This window comes from Selaginella moellendorffii, unplaced genomic scaffold (assembly GCF_000143415.4).
Source record: "Selaginella moellendorffii unplaced genomic scaffold, v1.0 SELMOscaffold_14, whole genome shotgun sequence".
NCBI classification, from domain to species: Eukaryota; Viridiplantae; Streptophyta; class Lycopodiopsida; order Selaginellales; family Selaginellaceae; genus Selaginella; species Selaginella moellendorffii.
The window spans coordinates 2,593,712-2,610,907 of NW_003314275.1; the positions used below are offsets into that span (position 1 = coordinate 2,593,712).

The following is a 17,196-nucleotide window of genomic DNA, read 5'->3' on the forward strand; positions in this document are numbered from 1 at the left end:
ACTTCTTACCTTTTCTAGCCCTTCGGTTTTTTGGAGGCAACAGGTTTGAAGCGGATGTCCAAGTTCTAGAGGACACAACCTGGTTTGCCAAAATCCTCGTCAAAGTGACACGAAAGTTTCTTCTATAAGACAAGCACCTCTCAAGGAGAAGATCTTGTGCCGTTAGGCGGTGAAGAAACCAGCCAAGAGTGTTTGTCTCTGGCATCGATCATCCTTCTGTTCTTGAGCAACGCCACGAGCATGGCATTGCACGGCGGGCATGGCGTCAAATGTCTCTCACGACAGCCAAATAACTTGGGCATACGCGTTAATAATCGCTGTCCACGATGAGGATCTCTCGAGCATCCGATCGAACAGGTCTTTTGTTCGATCTAGCTCCTATTCCTGGGCGAATCCCGCAAGCTTCGCGTTCCACGATGTCACATTCCTCCGATCCATCGCCTCAAAGGCCTTGCACAGATGCCGGTTCTGGGCATACGTCGAGATGAGGATGCTCCAGGAGAGAAGGTTGGGTGACGCCATACCCGGCGAGTTTCCTTTTCGCTGCTACAGCACGGGAACGCATCGATCACGCGGCAGCAGATCCGGCGAAGAACCAACATGGTCGCCTGCAGGCGCCTGGCAAGCTGCAGATCCGAGCAAGCTCCCCCGTCAGTGATCCTCGCAATCCCCCCCCCCCCCATTGATCGTCCAAGTTTCTAAAACCTCCTGTGACGTTGAGGAGAACTCGATCGATGACCAGGATCTCTCGGGTGGCAGGCGTCGTTGGCGCTGGTATAGGAGATTGCCGAGTAAGTTCTGTGGCGGTGCTGAGTCTGATGGATCCGGCCGTTGCTACGTCTTCAATCGCATCCTGAGATCCAATTGATTCTCTTGGAACATTATGATGCTGGCGAGACATCTCGGTCACATTGACAGGCTCTTGCCCGCAATCTAGACTACTCAAACGCGATGTTCGCAGCATATGCCACGAATGGGCATTTTTATTTTATGGAGACAATATTGCGATGAATACAGATCGGGAACGTTATGTCATGGAACATACTCTTGTTTTTCTATGCAGAACATGATGATCCAATATATGGAAAGAAGATCTTTCACGAGGTGCAACTTAACTAGATGGTGTGCCTCGGCCTCGGGTATTTGTAGAGGGTTGACGTGCTCTTCGATTGGATAATGACGGGGCTTCTTGATTGTTGCGGTCCAAGGGGACCGAGCTCGGCCGGGCATAGAGGCTCTTCCAGAGGATGTCGCTGAGGAACGCGGGCCGCGATGCTTCACGCGCCGGAAATCTCACTGCTCCACCAGATGCCGCAGCAAGAGGCGGAGCTTGTCCTGGCCCTGATCGCGGCATACCCAAATTCCAGGCGACCTCTGCCAACATTCCAGAGAGATTCCAAGATTTTTGAATGAAATGTCGTTGGTGATCCAGTCTCTTTTGGTAGAAAGAGTTTGTTTGAGCTACTACTTGAAGTTTCGTGTTGGAACTTCTCGTTTTATAAATAGCTCCCAGTCAATCACAACGCATACAATCTCCACAACTCAAACTCCATCCATCCATTCCAACATGTCACAGTTTATTATCTCGTTACTCTTTGCTCTTGTAGCACTCGCAGGGACGCTGTAAGCTCTTCATTAGAACTGTAGCTAATCAAAGTTTTTGCAACAAGACCTCAGAGGCTAGAAGTGGCACAACATTGACTGCCAAACCCAATGGCCAGCTCCAAAGGAGTAGCATCAACTACTTCAGCAACAATGGAAGCAGTTCAACTATGGCAGAAACTTTGCTGCTTCATGCCAGAACATAGTCATCACCATCCTCCAGCATCCATCACTATGGAGGTGGCCAGTATCATACATCAGTTCTCAATAACAAGTGTGTACAATGGATTCCTCCAGTGTTGTATTTGCAAGTGATAAGTTTCAAGTAAATTGGTTGTTTCACACTGTTCATCCTTTCCAATATCAACCCTAGATTCCAAGAACATTCGGCAGAGAAAATTTCAAATATGAAAACACAACGGTCCTCTTTGCCTTTCCTCATGAGATGTAATCGAAGTACTTGGGATCCGAGGGGAAATCGTACTCCACTTTCATCTGCAACGTTTCCAGATCCAAATGACCAATCAATCAATCGATCACGCATTGTCAAAGCCTCTAAACTCACCTTGCCTTCGTCCGAGTCGGACTGCCTCTGGGGGAAAACAACGCGCAAGTCGCCGTAGAGGTAGAACCTCCGCTTGTCCGCCGCCGCCGCTGCTGCCCCGGGCGTGCTTGGCTTCCTCGCCCTCGCCTCCTCTTCCTCCTCCGCGTTCTCTTCTAGCTCCCGCTTCTTGAGGGGCGCACACATGAATCTCATGTGAAGCGCGTACCGCAACACCGTTCCGGAGCTCTCCTCGAGCCTGGAAGCTTTGTCCTGCTGCTGCTGGAACAGAATCTCTCTTGCTTTTTCCTGCTGCTGCTCCCGGAATGAAATCTCTCTTGCTTTTGCCTGCTGTTGCTGCTGCTGCTGCTGGAATGAAATCTCTCTTCCTTTCTCCTCATCCTGCTGCTGCTGGTGCGGCTTATTCTCTGTCGACTGTACAAATCTCTCCTTCCCCGTGTTATTTTTTATGCTGCTGCCACTACTGCCGCTAATGATTCCTATCCTGTCCTCTACGCCTCCCAAATCGTTTGTGCCTTTCTTGTCCTCCTGCCTATCCCCACTACTCCCCTTAAATAGTCTGCGGCCACACGATATGTAGTCCCTCGTGACGCTTCGAGGCTTGCTGAGACTTCCCACAGTGGATGCTAACGACAGCTTTTGCCGCATGAACGTCTACACAAGGCCAACCAAGAGCACATAAGCGCTAGAGCCTGGAGAAAAAAGTCACGCATAGACAGACCTTGGTTCCTGGTGGCATATCTGTCAAGTCATAGCTGCAGATGAATGTATGTACAGGGGTCTTTTCTGGATTGCTCACCACCTACAACCAATAGAGCCCTTGAGAAAACTAGGACACCTCAACGAATAAACACTTTACCAGTTGCACTCGGCCCCGGATTGGAACTCTGAAGCGGGACCCCTTCCATGCACGCGTCTCCTCTTTTATACAAGTGTTTGCCTGCTGCGCTTTGGCTTTGGAGTGGATGATGTCAATAGAAGCGTAGTATAGCAAGCAACTGTCGCCGTCTATACACGAAACCGAGAACGGGAGCTTGCGCATCTGGGGAGACCAGCTACCGCCCGATACACTCAGCAGCGCTAGGAAACCATCCAGTTTCTGCAATCCATTGTCAGAAAACACTAGGCCAGTAAAGAAGTAAAAAGGAAAAGACGAACCTGACAAGACTTTCCAGCTAGAAAACGTCCAGACAGCAAAGACTCCTCAAAAGAACCAACCAGAGATCTTCTCGTCGGCAAACCATTCTTTAAGCAAGTTCCCAAACCTGCGTCGTGGAGCGCGAGCTTGTCATCTCTAAACTCGTAGTCATCGTCCAGGGACATGCTTCGTATTTGCAGCCGGTTTGATATCGCTGCCGGATCCCACATCTCCGTCTTGGTACCAGGATACCTCCGGCCGAGCGGTGACAGTGTGAGCATCTGAGCCACAGTTTTCTTCTTGGTCGGCGACTCCCAGCTCTTGTTGTTGATGGTGGTGATGGTTGTCTCTTGATTCTTAGTGCTCGAGCAAACATCGATGGAGAACTTCAGGCCTTGTTGGACGTCGCAAGCCCCGGGAATTGGAACGGGCGTGCTCACGCCAACTCTCCTGGAGAACTCGTATACGCATTCGTTCTTCACCTTGCATGGAAGCGCAAGAGCCTGCTCCTGTTCTTCCGGAGGAGCAACGCTCGTATTCTTCTTGACAGCGCTCGCGGTGTTGTCATCATCGGACGTGTAGTGGAGCAAGCCATCGTTATTTGGATCCGACAAGATGTCCGCGAGTGGAGAGATCTTCCTCCTGTTATTGTTCGTGGTGGTGCTGCGGCTGGTGAAAATTCCACCATCTTTCTCTGCCGTCTCTCGAAATCCTTGCTCTTGGGCCGGAGGAGACTCAAATCCCACGATCACTTTGCTGCTGGAATTGAATGTACCACGGATCGTCGTCGTCGCTGCTGCTGCTGCCGGGGAGAGCTTCTTAGAACCGAAACTTGTGGGCGATAGTGGCGGCGGTGGATACTCCCACACGCCACCACCATTGCCACCATTCTTCCCACCGGAATTGCTAGCTCTGGCCTTGGAATCCAGGAAATCCCCGTGCTTCCTCTTCATCTCATCCTCCGGCTTGAGCTGGACCCTCTTTCCCTGGCGCGAGAAAGATCTACGCGAATTGCTGGTATTGCCCGCTACGTGATGCTCCTTTTCTTCTTCCTCAATATTAGGACGCAGCAAACCCATCTCTCAAGCCAGTTTGTTCTTCTTGCGAAAGAAGCTAAGCTCCGCTGCGCAACCTAATCGGAGAAAGAAGAGATTACCTCGTCCATCGCTATGAGAATCCCGATTCGCGTTTGTCGATTCGCAAATCCGTCATTGCCGATCCGCAGGGGAAGAAAGGGGAAAGAAAGAATTCCCAAAGAAGATCGCTCGCTCCCTATCTAGCCAATTGCGGCTGCCTCAATCCGCGATGCGTTGCGCGGAAGGGCGATCGCGCATCGAGCATCGCGGGTCGGCGCGGCGGAGCGCCCTCGCTCTCTCTGGCCTAGGGCACCCACGAATGATGATGGGGAATTTGGTGATATGGGCATGGGCATGGGCAGGGACACAAAGAACACACACTTTTGTGGCGTGGCTTTCAATTTTATTCTCATCTCTCATGGATTTTCTTTAACAAAACCGATTGGATTTTTTTTTTCTATGACAAGGTTAAAAGAGTGATCGATCGCTAGAAGAAAATTTGTTCCAAGCTGCTAAGCACGAAAGAAGATCATTGATGCTCCTCCCACGATGGTGGAATTATTTTTATTTTTCTTCTCGCGCGAGACTTTGGTTGCGCGACGAAAATTTGAGTAGAAGTCATACGCTTTGCCTGAGCACACATAAAGATGGCGCTTGTCAAACCAGGGAAGCGTTCTTCTACCTTGAGTTACGCGGTGATGCGGTAGACTCTGGAGCCGAGATCCTCGACTTGGAAGCCGGCGTTCCCACAGTCGGCGAAGAACAGTGCCTCGTCCTCTTTTGGAATTCGTCGTCGCCAGCTCATGACAAAGCATGGCTTCCTCGAGAGTGGGAGCTTCCGTGAATCTCGATCACTGGCTAGTAGAAACTTGAGCGTTTTGACGAGATTCGGGTACTGCTTGACATCTGCCAGGATTGATAGAGGAATAAGAAAAAGAAAATGTTTAAGACGTACACAAGAGAATGTCGCTGGCGATGACCAAGTCCCACGCCGGAGCATCTGCAGGAAATCGTTCGCCCCACGTATCTGAGCAAAGAGAAGTTCATGAGAAATACTTCGAAGAAAAAACTAAAAAACAATCAATCTAGCGAGTCAAGCTTTGGAGACTCTCGAAGACTTACGGCGGATATGAGGGATTGGAGCCATGCCATTGAGCTTACAATTGTGCGCAATGTTCGCTTCGATCTCCTCGTCGTCGTAGTCACAAGTTGTGATGTCCACCGCGAGTGACTTCTTCAAGAAAATCGCGAGAGCTCCAGTTCCACTGTTACAGACTGCGGGTGTCACAGACTCCGCGAGGAACACGAGAGTAGAGTACCTTCCAAGCTCGAGCACCCGACTGCCCTTGACAAGTTCCCTGTGCTCCACGAGCCACTGCGCAAAAATCGTCGAGCCGGGCCAAAGCAGATTCGCATTGACTTGGTGGAACATAAACTCACGAACTTTGAGCGTCTGAAAAGAGATCCATTCAAGTCAAAACGAAAGATGGTTTTTTTCTTCAAAATAGAGCTCGAAAAAATACCATCTCTGGAAACGAATGCTCTCTTTCGACAAATCCAGCATCAGCTGGGAAACAAGGAAAACAAATTAAGTCAGCACAAGATCACAACTAGAACCTGATTCTTCGCCATCGCTGTCTTCCCGAAAGAGATCTCCAGCGCAAACAAACGCTGGATCCATTTGACCGCCTGGAAATCAAAGGCAAGGACCAAAGAAAAACCCTAGGAGGAACGATCAAGCAAAAGTATTGGAAATTCTTGGAAATCTGTGTTACAGGAGCAAAACACTCAAGATCCGGGGGAATTAGGCGCTGGCGGACTTGTAGTGGTAGAGCTTGCCTACCACATGAAGCGCCGTCACAAACCCTATGAAGCAGAGGCTCATCACGAGCACCATCGTCGGCGTGATCTTGAGCCCCGGCGCATCGTCTGTGTAGAACCTAAGCATATTTCCGCCGCTGCCCCCAAATCCTCCACTCCCGGACGAAGCGCGCCTCCGCCGGAGCCCCGATGCGTTGCCGGCAGCTCCGCGGGGGCCCGATCCGGCGCCTCCACGGCCAGCGGCCACCACCGATGCAGCTTGCTGACTCTGCGACGCGCCTTTGGCCATTGCTCTGTTCTGAAGAACCCTAAGTTTGTAAGGAACCCTATAACCAGTTTATAGAACTTTAAGCCACGTGGCGATAAAGGAATCTGGCATCTTTTGCCGTTTGAGAAAGCCCTAGGAAGGAATGCTAGCGAGAATTTCCCAGTGGGTCGCCAAGGCCAGTGGCGGCAGGAGCGTGGCGTGGATTGTGAAGCTCAATGGCGGCAAGGAGCTCATCGGGCGGGACGATGGCGGGAACACGTATTTCCGGAAGCCTTTCGTCAATGATCTAGGCGTTTGTGAGTAGAAAATTTTCGGTTTTTCCAGTGTTTTCGAGCGAATTTTTGATCTGGGAATCGTTGCTTCTAGCAACAGAGAAGCGGTGGATGGAGTTTGCAGGCGATCCAGATCCCACAACCGTGCCGGGTATTTTTAACTTCTAGATTTTCTTGTTTGTTCTTCCTTCTCAAAGTTTCTCTAGTCGAGTGGAGTAGATGGCTGACTTACACGAGAAAGGATGCGCCGACGCCACAGGCAAGAAAGATTTTTTTTTCTTCACTTGAGATGATAATTCCTTTTTTCTTGTTTTGTAGGAGTTAGTGGACAAAGCTTTGTATCGCAAGAATGTGAAGATCAAGGCAGCATGTAATGTTGTGTGAAAAATGGTTTTCACTTTAACACAGGATCGATTGCGCAGTAATACAGAAGGAGGAAGAGAAGCGAATTTTCAGAGCCAAGAGCTTGAAGAAGGAAGGAGGTATGTTTGCTGGGTTTTTCTTCTTCCAAAAGTCTCTCAGAGATTTAAATCTTGTAATGCAGTCGATATGAGTCCCCAGACTATGGAAAGGTTTCTACGTCAGGTTTCATCGCAGGGTAAATGCTTTCCTCTATGTCTATTGTTTTTCCTGTCCTTCTGTAACATAGCTTAAGTAATTCTTAGATGAAAAGAGCCAAGATACCAGTGATTGGAGCCCGGTAGATTCTTCAAGGTACCAATTCAATATTGCACTTGCCTTGTAAAGAACTCACTCCTTGATTTGGTAGTTCAACGGAGCCTTCAGGCACAGGCGACACTTTTGTGCCAGGGAAATGGCGACCTTAAATTAGTTTGGAATAACTAATAGATTTAACTAGCAGGGCTCCCAGCTCCGCTGGGAAAAGTAAAGATGAAAATATGTTGTTATATATACTTTGGAGCAGAACAACATGTAAGTCTGAAAAAAATAAAAGAGATAGCCATGTCTAAAAAAGTGTTAATAGTCATTTACAACTTTTGATGTTACAAGTTAGTGATAGTAATTTTGTAGGTACATGATGCAAGTGCTAAGAACTTGCATCCACTCTTGCCATATAGAAGAGGGGAAGAATTACTGGCAAAGATCTTGGGATTGTCCTTTTCTAAGGCTGATAGGCCATAGTTTATCACAAAAAAAAAATGGGAAGAGGGGAAAAGGAGGAAATATAGTAGTGTTGCCATTACTTCTCTCCTTGCATCCTCCCCACTGCTAGCAAGTCTTCTAGCAATTTATCCAATGATAATGAGCTTTGCCATGAGTGGCTAAGTTGATTAAGCATAACTTCAAAACCGAAAGAAAGAGTATAATGGTACTTCAAGAATTCATTGTTGCCACCAAATTTGATAGTAAAAAGTGGATGTTTGTATACTGCTCATTCAAAATTTATGTTTGTTTCTATTGTGATGAACATTTAACACGTGACTCATTCAAAATGTCTGCCAGGAAGTAATGCTTTGAGTCATAAAACAAATTCCCATAAATATGGAAATTCAACCACTATCATCTTCCAAATCTTATTTGTAAAATGTTGTAACTACTCTTGCTTCATCACGACCAAAACCTAAAACACTTGAAAAAGAATGTAAAACACTAAATTACCAACATTTATCCTCTCTAGTTCAAAATTCTTTTGCAAGAAAATGACTAAAACAGTAAGGTTTACACACTTTCCATTTATTTTGTCACTAATTCTTCCACTCCTTGTCATTCGATGGCTAGTGATTGTAAGCCATCAAGAAGCACATGCAAGTAATGCAATCAGCTTGGAATCCTTCTCGTTACATCCTCCCAAAGTTTTTTCAAGCACATGGAGAGCATCTTGACAAGGTATGAATCTAAATGTCCTATCCAAGTCTGTCTCTATCTGAAAATCCTTCTTAGAAACACTTTTGACATGACTTGAACATTTTGGATGTACACAGTGTCCTCCTGTCTTAAGAAGCCAAGACAGGATTTTATGCAATGCAACATGCTCAAGGTACTTTGCTTTTGTCATCCAAGCTTTCTTTTCTCCCAAGGTTTAAAATTCTACTCTCTGCTAGGAAGTTTTCCTGACCCCTCCAAGATTCTAATCAAGAGACTCCTCAAGTTTCTAATCAACCATTTCCAGAGCATCTGCTCACAGCTATATAGAGCCTCTGCCCTCAGCTATACAGATATTTCTAGAGCCTTTTTGGTTCTTTTTTTTTTTTCTATTCTTGTTTTCATCTCTCATTTTCCAGGCATCTTCATCAATTTGCCTAAAACTCAATGATGATTTTGATCTTGCCGCGAGCAACACTGGCAGGAATGTCACTGCTGGTGGACAACAGCAGCACCGACATGACCTGAAGCATAGCAATCTCATTCTTTTCGTCACTTTCAGAGAGAAGCATAGAGACATCCAACAAGAATGCCAAACCTGGAGTGCCTCTACTTCATTCTGCCATGAACTATCATGCTGCATAAGCTCCTTGCCATTAAAGCAATTCACAAAAACTAAGGGTTTCTCCATATTCGACCAGTCATAGCTGTACGTGCTATTTCGTCTTAGCATGATGCTAGAGCCACCTCAAGCTCCTGTAAAATGGCTTCCACCAACACTCGGAGTAGGAGACACCCCTGATTGGCTTTTGCATGTCTTCAGTACATGCATCTGACAGCTTCCACCTCAATACAAATCACAGTCTCAAAAACAACCAATTCTTCGCCATTCAAACACATGAAGATGAGACTCAATCCCTAGGCAGGACAGAAAATGACAACTGGAATCGGAGTAAGCCCGGCAAGGATAATCAAAATAGCATACCTCACATGCGATATACATTTGTGCTGGCTTATATTGCATTGACAGCTTCCCATGTCATTGTTTCCAGATCAAAGATGTTGAGGTCATTGAGCAAACACATTGGAGTCTTCTCCACCAAACATGACTCCACTAAGCAGGATCCGATCAGTGAAACAGACTGGCCCCTCAAACAGCAAATGGTCAATCTCAGATTCGTGATACAGTATGTCACATTCACCGGAGCTTGTCCATATGTTGGAAAACGCAACCAAATGAAAGCCTGCGTATCAAAAACATGAATTGGAGATAGAGAGCACTGAAGTGAGACACTGAAATGCATTATATTAACCTGAGATAGAGTCAAGGGTTTCTCAAGTGGCCACCAACAAACAGCATCCTGTTCTTCAGATTCTAAAAACACTCGGGAATATTGCAAGATGAAAGTATAAAGCTAAGAAATGACCGGCACAGGGTGGGATCAGTGGCATGGACAAGGACAAAAGGAGACATTGGGAGCTTTTACTCAACTTTGGACCAGGTGGGTGTTCTTAAATTGAGCATCTATGGCAAAGGTGCAACATCAGATATTAGCAAAACACTACATACCTGGACATCGTTCCACCATTTGCTGATGGCAGCAAAGGGGATGGAGGAGAGTTGTTTATAGCAGGGATGTACTCCTGAAGGCTTGGATTTAAATCATTGTCTTGCATAGGCTGAAAGAATGCTGCAAAGGTTTAGTTCTAACACAAAAACGAACAAATATAAAGCCATTTCAACAATTCCCTCAACTTTTTCCCCTTGCGACTTGACTACCAGTCTGGATCCGCAAGTGAAACTGAAAGTCCTCATGTCAAAAGCATGAACTTGAGATAGAGAGTACTGAAGTGGATGGATCTCAAAGCTCCTCTACATTACATTAACCTGAGACAGAGTCGGGGGAGTTTTTTGAGTGGCCACCCACAACAAACAGCATCCTGTCTCTAAACATTTTTGCTCTGTGAAGGCCGAATCCTCACCCCTGTATTTCCCATCCGGCCAGATTCCAAAGCCTATGCGATCCACAAAAGTTCTCCAGGATCTGGCTGTGAGGTGGAAGAAGCAACACATCCGCAAACTCCACGGCATCCTCCACAATCTCCTCAATCTTCTTTTCGAGGGCTTTCAACTCTGCCTCACTGGCTAGTCTTTCTTCCAGCAAGTACTTCTTGAAAGGAGGGATGGGATTGCGAGCGGCATGCTTGCTCTTTTGCTCTGGGCAGAAAGAAAGAACAAAGTTTAGCTTCCAAAGAACCAGAAGAGAGCGAAGAACAAAGCAAGGCACTTACCAGGCTTGCAGAGCTCGTCCGGATCGGCGAGAGAATGACCTCTATATACCGATAAGTCTCACACTCCACTAATATCGGGCCGTCACCCTCCGAGCTCTCGCAATGGCTTCCTTGGCCACCTCGCTGACTTTGAGCACGTCCATTCCATCAACGTAAACTCCATGCATACAAAAGCCTCTCTTTTCTTCCAGATCTCTGGCACTAATGTAGCTCGAAAGTGGTCCATGCCAATTGCCCAGAGGTTGTTCTCCACCACGTGGACAATCGAGGTAGACAGATACCAGAGGTGAAAACCATTCATTGCAAACATCAATCTCTCCATAATAGTGGAGCACTTGACATAATTTTCTTCCATTTTCACCTCCGTGACAATCCCACCATTTGCTGATGGCAGCAAGAAGGATGGTTGAGAGTTGTTTACAGCAGGGATGTCCTCCTCCTGTCTTGCATAGGCTGAAAGAATGCTGCAAAGTTTTAGTTATAACACAAAAAAGATAAAATATAAAGCCATTTCACCAATTTCCTCAACTTTTTGCCCTTGCGACTTGACTACCAGTCTGGATCTTGTTCCTGCACGTGAAAGTGAAAGTCCCCGTGTCAAAATCATGAACTGGAGATAGAGAGCTCTGAAATGAGATGGATCTCAAAGCTCCTCTGCATTACATTAACCTGATACAGAGTTGGGGAAGTTTTTTGAGTGGCCACCCACAACAAACAGTTATTAAAGAGCGAAAAGCTACATACCTGGACATCGTTCACATAGTGGTTCCCTCCAATCATGAACATCTTATCATGTACAACCGCTGCTGCATGCTGCACACCAAGGTTTACAATGTAGTTTCACACAAAAAAAAAAGACAAACCTGATAGTGAGATGCTGATCTTCATCCAGATACCAGAGGTGAAAACCATTCGTTGCAAACATCAATCTCTCTATAATCGTGGAGCACTTGACATCACTTTCTTCCATGTTCATCTCCTTGGAAAGCCCACCATTTGCTGATGGCAGCAAGGGGGATGGAGGAAAGTTGTTTACAGCAGGGATGTACTCCTCCTGAAGGCTTGGATTTAAATCATTGTCTTGCATAGGCTGAAAGAAAGCTGCAAAGTTTTAGTTCTAACACAAAAATGAAAAAAATATAAAGCCATTTCACCAATTTTCTCAGCTTTTCTCCCTGGCGACTTGACTACCAGTCTGGATCTTGTTCCTGCAAAGATAAATAGATGGAAACTCTCAAAAAACATTGAAATACTTACTTTCAAGGTTCTAAAGAAGAGCCGCATAGCTTCAGTCAATGGCCCACTTCTCCACTACGAGCGCAAGCCGTGAGAAGCAGCAAATGGCTTGTCTCATCCGGGCACACAATCTTCATTTCCAAAACCTTGCTCCAACTAAAGGAAATATTAACACACACACACACACATAGAGAGAGAGAGAGAGAGAGAGAGAGAGAGAGAGAGAGAGAGATTGTAGCTCACAATCTGCCCAATTGCCCTAAGAAATTTCACTTGATTTGAAGCATCACTAAAATCATATTGAAGCCTTTGGCACTTGATCTATGCCATCTATTTGAAGTTTTTGAACCATTAGATTATAAGCATATTCATAAATAATATTTTAAAAATGGAATAAAAGACATCAGATGCCATATGCCAATAGCAAGTTTAAATAAGGGAGTTTGATTATTTGTGGTGTCACATATTCCATTTTTAGAATATTATCATTTAATTAGGACTTTTAATTATAGAAGGATAAGATATTTAGACAAGAAGAAGATTGGAAACCTGGCTACTGGCGAAGTGGCAATTGGCTCACTCACCCCCTCCCACTCTAGCCTATTGAGCTCGTTGCATAACAACCTCACCCACATAGCTCTTATTTATTATATAACCACATCAACTACAACTGCAAGAGCAGCACATTGTCTGGTGGGATTTGCATTGGTTAACAAGAAGCTTGTTATATTCCTTTTGAGCTTGAGTTTGGAATATATGCCTTTTGAGCTTAGAATTGACAACATAGAGGGCATAATTTGTTAGAGTAAAAAAAAAAAAAAAACCCATGAATAATAACCCTTTTTTGTATAATTTACCCTAAAAATAATTTGTTGAGAACATCTTATTCCACTTCATGCTTGTTGTTGCAATTAAAACCCATAGGATGAACAAACATTAGTATTGTTATAGCCCTTCCTGCCTTCTTCATAATCATTTTGAGATGTATAATTTTGTTTGTATATTCAAGACTTAAAATGATCTGAACAAAATAAAGTTTGCTATTAGAAATAAAAAATTGCATCCCAAGCACTTGATTATCTGTCTTCCCTAAGTAATACATTCCCCTCCTTAACACTAGTAGCTTTTGGATTATACACTATTAACACCATTAGGGAAAGATCACTATGTAGTCTTAACACATTCATCAAAAACCTTATATTGGAAAGTCTTCTCATTGTAGATTAATTTATGCATTTCCCATTCTACTTCTTTATTATGCATTTTACCAAGGTGGACGTTTATATTTTTTTTTTTGGTCCTCAAACAATGTGTTTTTCACAACCTCAAATTTGGATTTGTTCAGAGTTATACCTATATGTATACACCTTCTAGTAAAAAATGAAGAAAGAAACATCGTGAAAAAAGAAAAAATGGATAAAAGAGTATCAAAAGAGGAATTTTTAATAGCTATTAAGGTGGAAAATGAGATAAGAAGAAGGAAATATGCTAAAAGTTTAGAGAATATAAAACCTTCTATTATAAAATATTTCAACCATCACAAGATAAGTAAAAGATTCATACTATTTAACTTCTTTAATGTATAATTCAACACTTGAAATGAGAAAATTAATAAAAATGTTTACACACTCAAAAGAAACTTCTCAAAAACAATAATAAAACAAAAACGTTTAACAACACCCATAATTAAAACTTTAATAAAAGTGACTTAACATTTGGAACAAAAAAATACTCTAATAAAAAACTCTGCCAATAAAATAAAATCAAGATTTTCAACTTTACACACATGCTCAACATTTAGATTAATATGAAGAGGATAAAAAATACTCAACTCAACATTAAATTGAGAATGAGAATCATAAGAGATATAAATGATTAATATGTTAGAAGAAGGAAATACTATAGGTGAAAAAATACTATGAATATGAGAGGTGGTTTAAGTCTAGAAATAATAAAAAGTTGGGAAAGAGTAGAAGGTAAAAAGAAAAGATTAGTTGGTAGATTAAAGAATTGATATCTACCTCGCAAAATCATTAACTTATCTTCAAAACTATCCTTAAAGTAAATGAATTATTCATTAATAAAAATCCACTCAAGCTCATAAACATCGTCTTTCCATAAACTCAATTCTTGAATATTCTCCAAAAAATTGAATTACATCATTTATAACTCTTCAATTAATATCACAATAACACTCCACATTAATATTAAACATTAATACACTAAGAATAAAAAACACTATATAATCACATCCCATAGAAATTAAAGATGGCAATAGACTAGTGATTAGAGTAGTATCAATAAAACACCCTACATAACATCAAAAACTTAATATAAAGAGAATTCAACCATAAAAACAACATTGTTGGATGACAATAATGATATATTATTTGTAGTTTAGAATGACACACTCCTTGATTAATGATAACATGGCATTACAAAATTGTTAGAATCCCTCTTTACTTTTAAATTAGGGAGTTCAAACTTTAAGTGATGATGCATTTATCTGTTTTTTCCTATGTTAAGGGGCTTTCCTTTCAACATTTAGTGACTCCATTAAAGAAGATTAATTCTTAGTCAATCCTCCCCTTAATTCTCTAGTTTTTTAGTTGTTTTTTGTGGATCGGGAGAAAATTTGTAAACAATTTGATAGCGTTAGCACTAAAAATATCCCAAAGGCAAAGATGAGTGTGTTAGATTATAAAATTTATCATGTTATGCCAAAATTCTAGAAAAGCTTTCAGATTTTCTTCTTTTTAGACAATAAATAATGATTTTTTTTATTCTACACATGAATGATTGATGTTTTTGGGCTGTAGAGATAATGACTTATAGACCTTGTCAAACTCTTCATCTTAGCATAAAAATTGCTCAATTTAACTTTTAAAATATGACATGCAAGATATTTTCTCTCATGGTGCAAGTAGTAGTTGGTTTGGAAGGTTATGTGTTACTATTTCTTCCACCATTTCAATCTTTATTAAGTGTTATTGGTAAATTTACTTCTGCTCTTTCTATAGATAATTTTCATATGCATTTTTGTAAACACTTAATTATTTTGAATATGGAAGAGTTCTCATGCAATCTAAGGTATTATAAAGGGATATTTTCTTACATGGCCAAATGGATCTTGTAAAGAGCTTTCCAAAGCACTTGATCTCACTCTTTATATGCCCTATATAAGTAGAAACATAATTAAGGTATATACTTACTAGTTTTTTCAACAAGTTTTAGCAAGATTTTTATGAGATTTCTTTTGAGAGACATGTTGTATATACTTTTAGCTTCCCTTTGCATTCAATTTTGTCAATTTTCATATGCTTAATAGAGAGTTTGAATGAGTCACACTTTGTTCTTTGTTGTGAGGAGCTTTTTAAAAGCAAGTTTGGTAATTTTTATGCTTTAATTCTATGCTTTGAATATGTGACATTATGTTTTCCCCATCTCCTTGAGTTGAGAGGCATTTTTGTGGTGTAAAGCTATGTTTTCTTACATTTTTCACTATAGAACAAGTTTAGAGTCATTTGGAGTCTTCAAGTTTTCTTTCTAAGTGCCTAGCAAGCACATTACATATCTTTAACAATTTTGTTTTACTCAACTTAGATCTCTCAGCAAGTATTATGATTGGGCAATTGCAATGATCTACATATTTCATGCTTGTGCATACGAGGAGTATAGGAAGTTAGTTGGTCCTTGGTTCTATGCATGTTGGAAGTTTTCTAGGCTCTAACAGGAGTTCTATTATTATACAACTCATTTAGAGAGTAAGTGTTCTACTTTTAATACTATGTAGATCTCCCAAGTTAGTATTTGATTACAAATTTTGCTTCTGCTAGTGATCCACCACATCCACTATAACTAAGATGAGTTTTTAGCATTTTTAAGCCTCCATCAACAACTATGCATCAATGTGACATGGCATAACCACCACCTTTATTGCCACCGATGTTAATAACATATGTTTTAGAGTAAAGAATGGAGTTGCCAATCTTTGAGCCAAGAATTGGAATCTCTATGGATGATCATTTTGTGTCTTTCTCTTTATATTGTGCTAACAACTGAATCACCAACAATCCGATGAAGTGTGGGGTATTTGCTCAGTTGATGCATGGATGTATGAGATGTTGGGTTCTTTCCCTTGAGCTAGAGGAGAAGCATGATTTCAAGACCTTGGTTATGACCTTCAAGAGCACATTCTTGTAGAAGATTCTTATATAGCAACATGTTTAAAACATATTCCTCTTTCAGCAAGGAGATAATGAATTAGTCTTCAATTACATAATATGATTTAAGTCCTAAAAAATTTACCTCAACAACCATATAACAAAAGAGGAGTCCCTTGGAGTGTCAGCCTTTATGCAAGGCCTCAAGCCCAGGCCCTAGAGGAAAGTGGTCAAACATTACCACGATGTTTATGCACACACTACAAAACTTGAGTTAAAGATGTTTCACAAGTTTAATGTCTTATTCATTGAAGAGCTCATCCAAGTCTTTTTTGCAGTTTTTTTTTGCATTTTTACTCGTGACATAACTCCCCAACTAGTCATTGAGAAAATATTTGCAGCAGTCAAATTGGTGTTATCGAAGTTCAAGGAGTAGAAGAAAATTCTTCAACAACAACAAAAGTATCAAATCAAGTTTATAGAAGAACTCTAAGCATTGAGAATGTTTATACAAAAATGTTATCAGTGACAACCAAAATAATGCAAGGTTGAAACACATAGCATTATTCACTATTAGAGGTTGCATTTAGAATTCTAACCACAATACACACCATTGCACAAGCAATGAATCTAGCAACAACTATTTGTAAAAATAACCCTAGCTTCATCCTCCATAGATTATTATGAGATATTTCAATAAAGAGCCATGGAAGCACCACTAGGAAATAATCGTGCATCAGTGCATTTCGTCACCAATTCCTAGGATTTTGGCAGTAACTTAAGACTTTAATATGTGCTCTAAGTGGTGTGACTTCCTCTCTAGCTTTAGACACAACTCCCATTCAGATCATTAAAGCCATTTTTGCTCTTGATCAGAGTGCATTCATCATCCCGGTAATGATTGTAGGGATTGATATGGAGACACTTGTCGACTCTAGCTCA

At 42.3% G+C, this 17,196-nt stretch overlaps 4 protein-coding genes across 5 annotated transcripts; 1 reads left to right on the plus strand and 3 right to left on the minus strand.

Moving 5' to 3' along the window:
• Positions 1 to 1,921: 1,921 nt before the first annotated feature.
• LOC9631952 lies at positions 1,922 to 4,734 on the minus strand. The gene is made up of 5 exons (XM_002970588.2): positions 3,323 to 4,734; positions 3,024 to 3,263; positions 2,886 to 2,966; positions 2,168 to 2,818; positions 1,922 to 2,097 (listed from the first exon to the last, which is right to left on the minus strand). Exons 1-5 carry the CDS (start codon positions 4,379 to 4,381, stop codon positions 2,041 to 2,043), a joined length of 2,088 nt encoding a protein of 695 aa, XP_002970634.1. The 5' UTR covers positions 4,382 to 4,734; the 3' UTR covers positions 1,922 to 2,040.
• Positions 4,735 to 4,910: 176 nt separating this feature from the next.
• On the minus strand, positions 4,911 to 6,100 carry LOC9632696 (methyltransferase-like protein 23). 2 transcript variants are annotated; one of them, XM_002970589.2, is made up of 7 exons: positions 5,996 to 6,100; positions 5,902 to 5,945; positions 5,698 to 5,831; positions 5,501 to 5,643; positions 5,334 to 5,405; positions 5,061 to 5,284; positions 4,911 to 5,009 (listed from the first exon to the last, which is right to left on the minus strand). In XM_002970589.2, the coding sequence occupies exons 1-6, from the start codon at positions 6,057 to 6,059 to the stop codon at positions 5,067 to 5,069; spliced, it is 675 nt and encodes a 224-aa protein (XP_002970635.2). In that variant the 5' UTR covers positions 6,060 to 6,100; the 3' UTR covers positions 4,911 to 5,009; positions 5,061 to 5,066. The 2 variants fall into 2 exon arrangements, with proteins under 2 accessions (XP_002970635.2, XP_024531196.1); XM_024675428.1 differs by having other exon boundaries at positions 4,911 to 5,284.
• Positions 6,101 to 6,108: 8 nt separating this feature from the next.
• Positions 6,109 to 6,503, minus strand: LOC9632697 (protein transport protein Sec61 subunit beta). The gene has a single exon (XM_002970590.2). The coding sequence runs from the start codon at positions 6,486 to 6,488 to the stop codon at positions 6,183 to 6,185; it is 306 nt and encodes a 101-aa protein (XP_002970636.1). The 5' UTR covers positions 6,489 to 6,503; the 3' UTR covers positions 6,109 to 6,182.
• Positions 6,504 to 6,598: 95 nt separating this feature from the next.
• On the plus strand, positions 6,599 to 7,663 carry LOC9632698. The gene is made up of 8 exons (XM_024675275.1): positions 6,599 to 6,763; positions 6,834 to 6,890; positions 6,946 to 6,998; positions 7,058 to 7,109; positions 7,162 to 7,221; positions 7,284 to 7,337; positions 7,405 to 7,453; positions 7,509 to 7,663. The coding sequence occupies exons 1-8, from the start codon at positions 6,610 to 6,612 to the stop codon at positions 7,564 to 7,566; spliced, it is 537 nt and encodes a 178-aa protein (XP_024531043.1). The 5' UTR covers positions 6,599 to 6,609; the 3' UTR covers positions 7,567 to 7,663.
• The last annotated feature ends 9,533 nt before the right edge of the window (positions 7,664 to 17,196 follow it).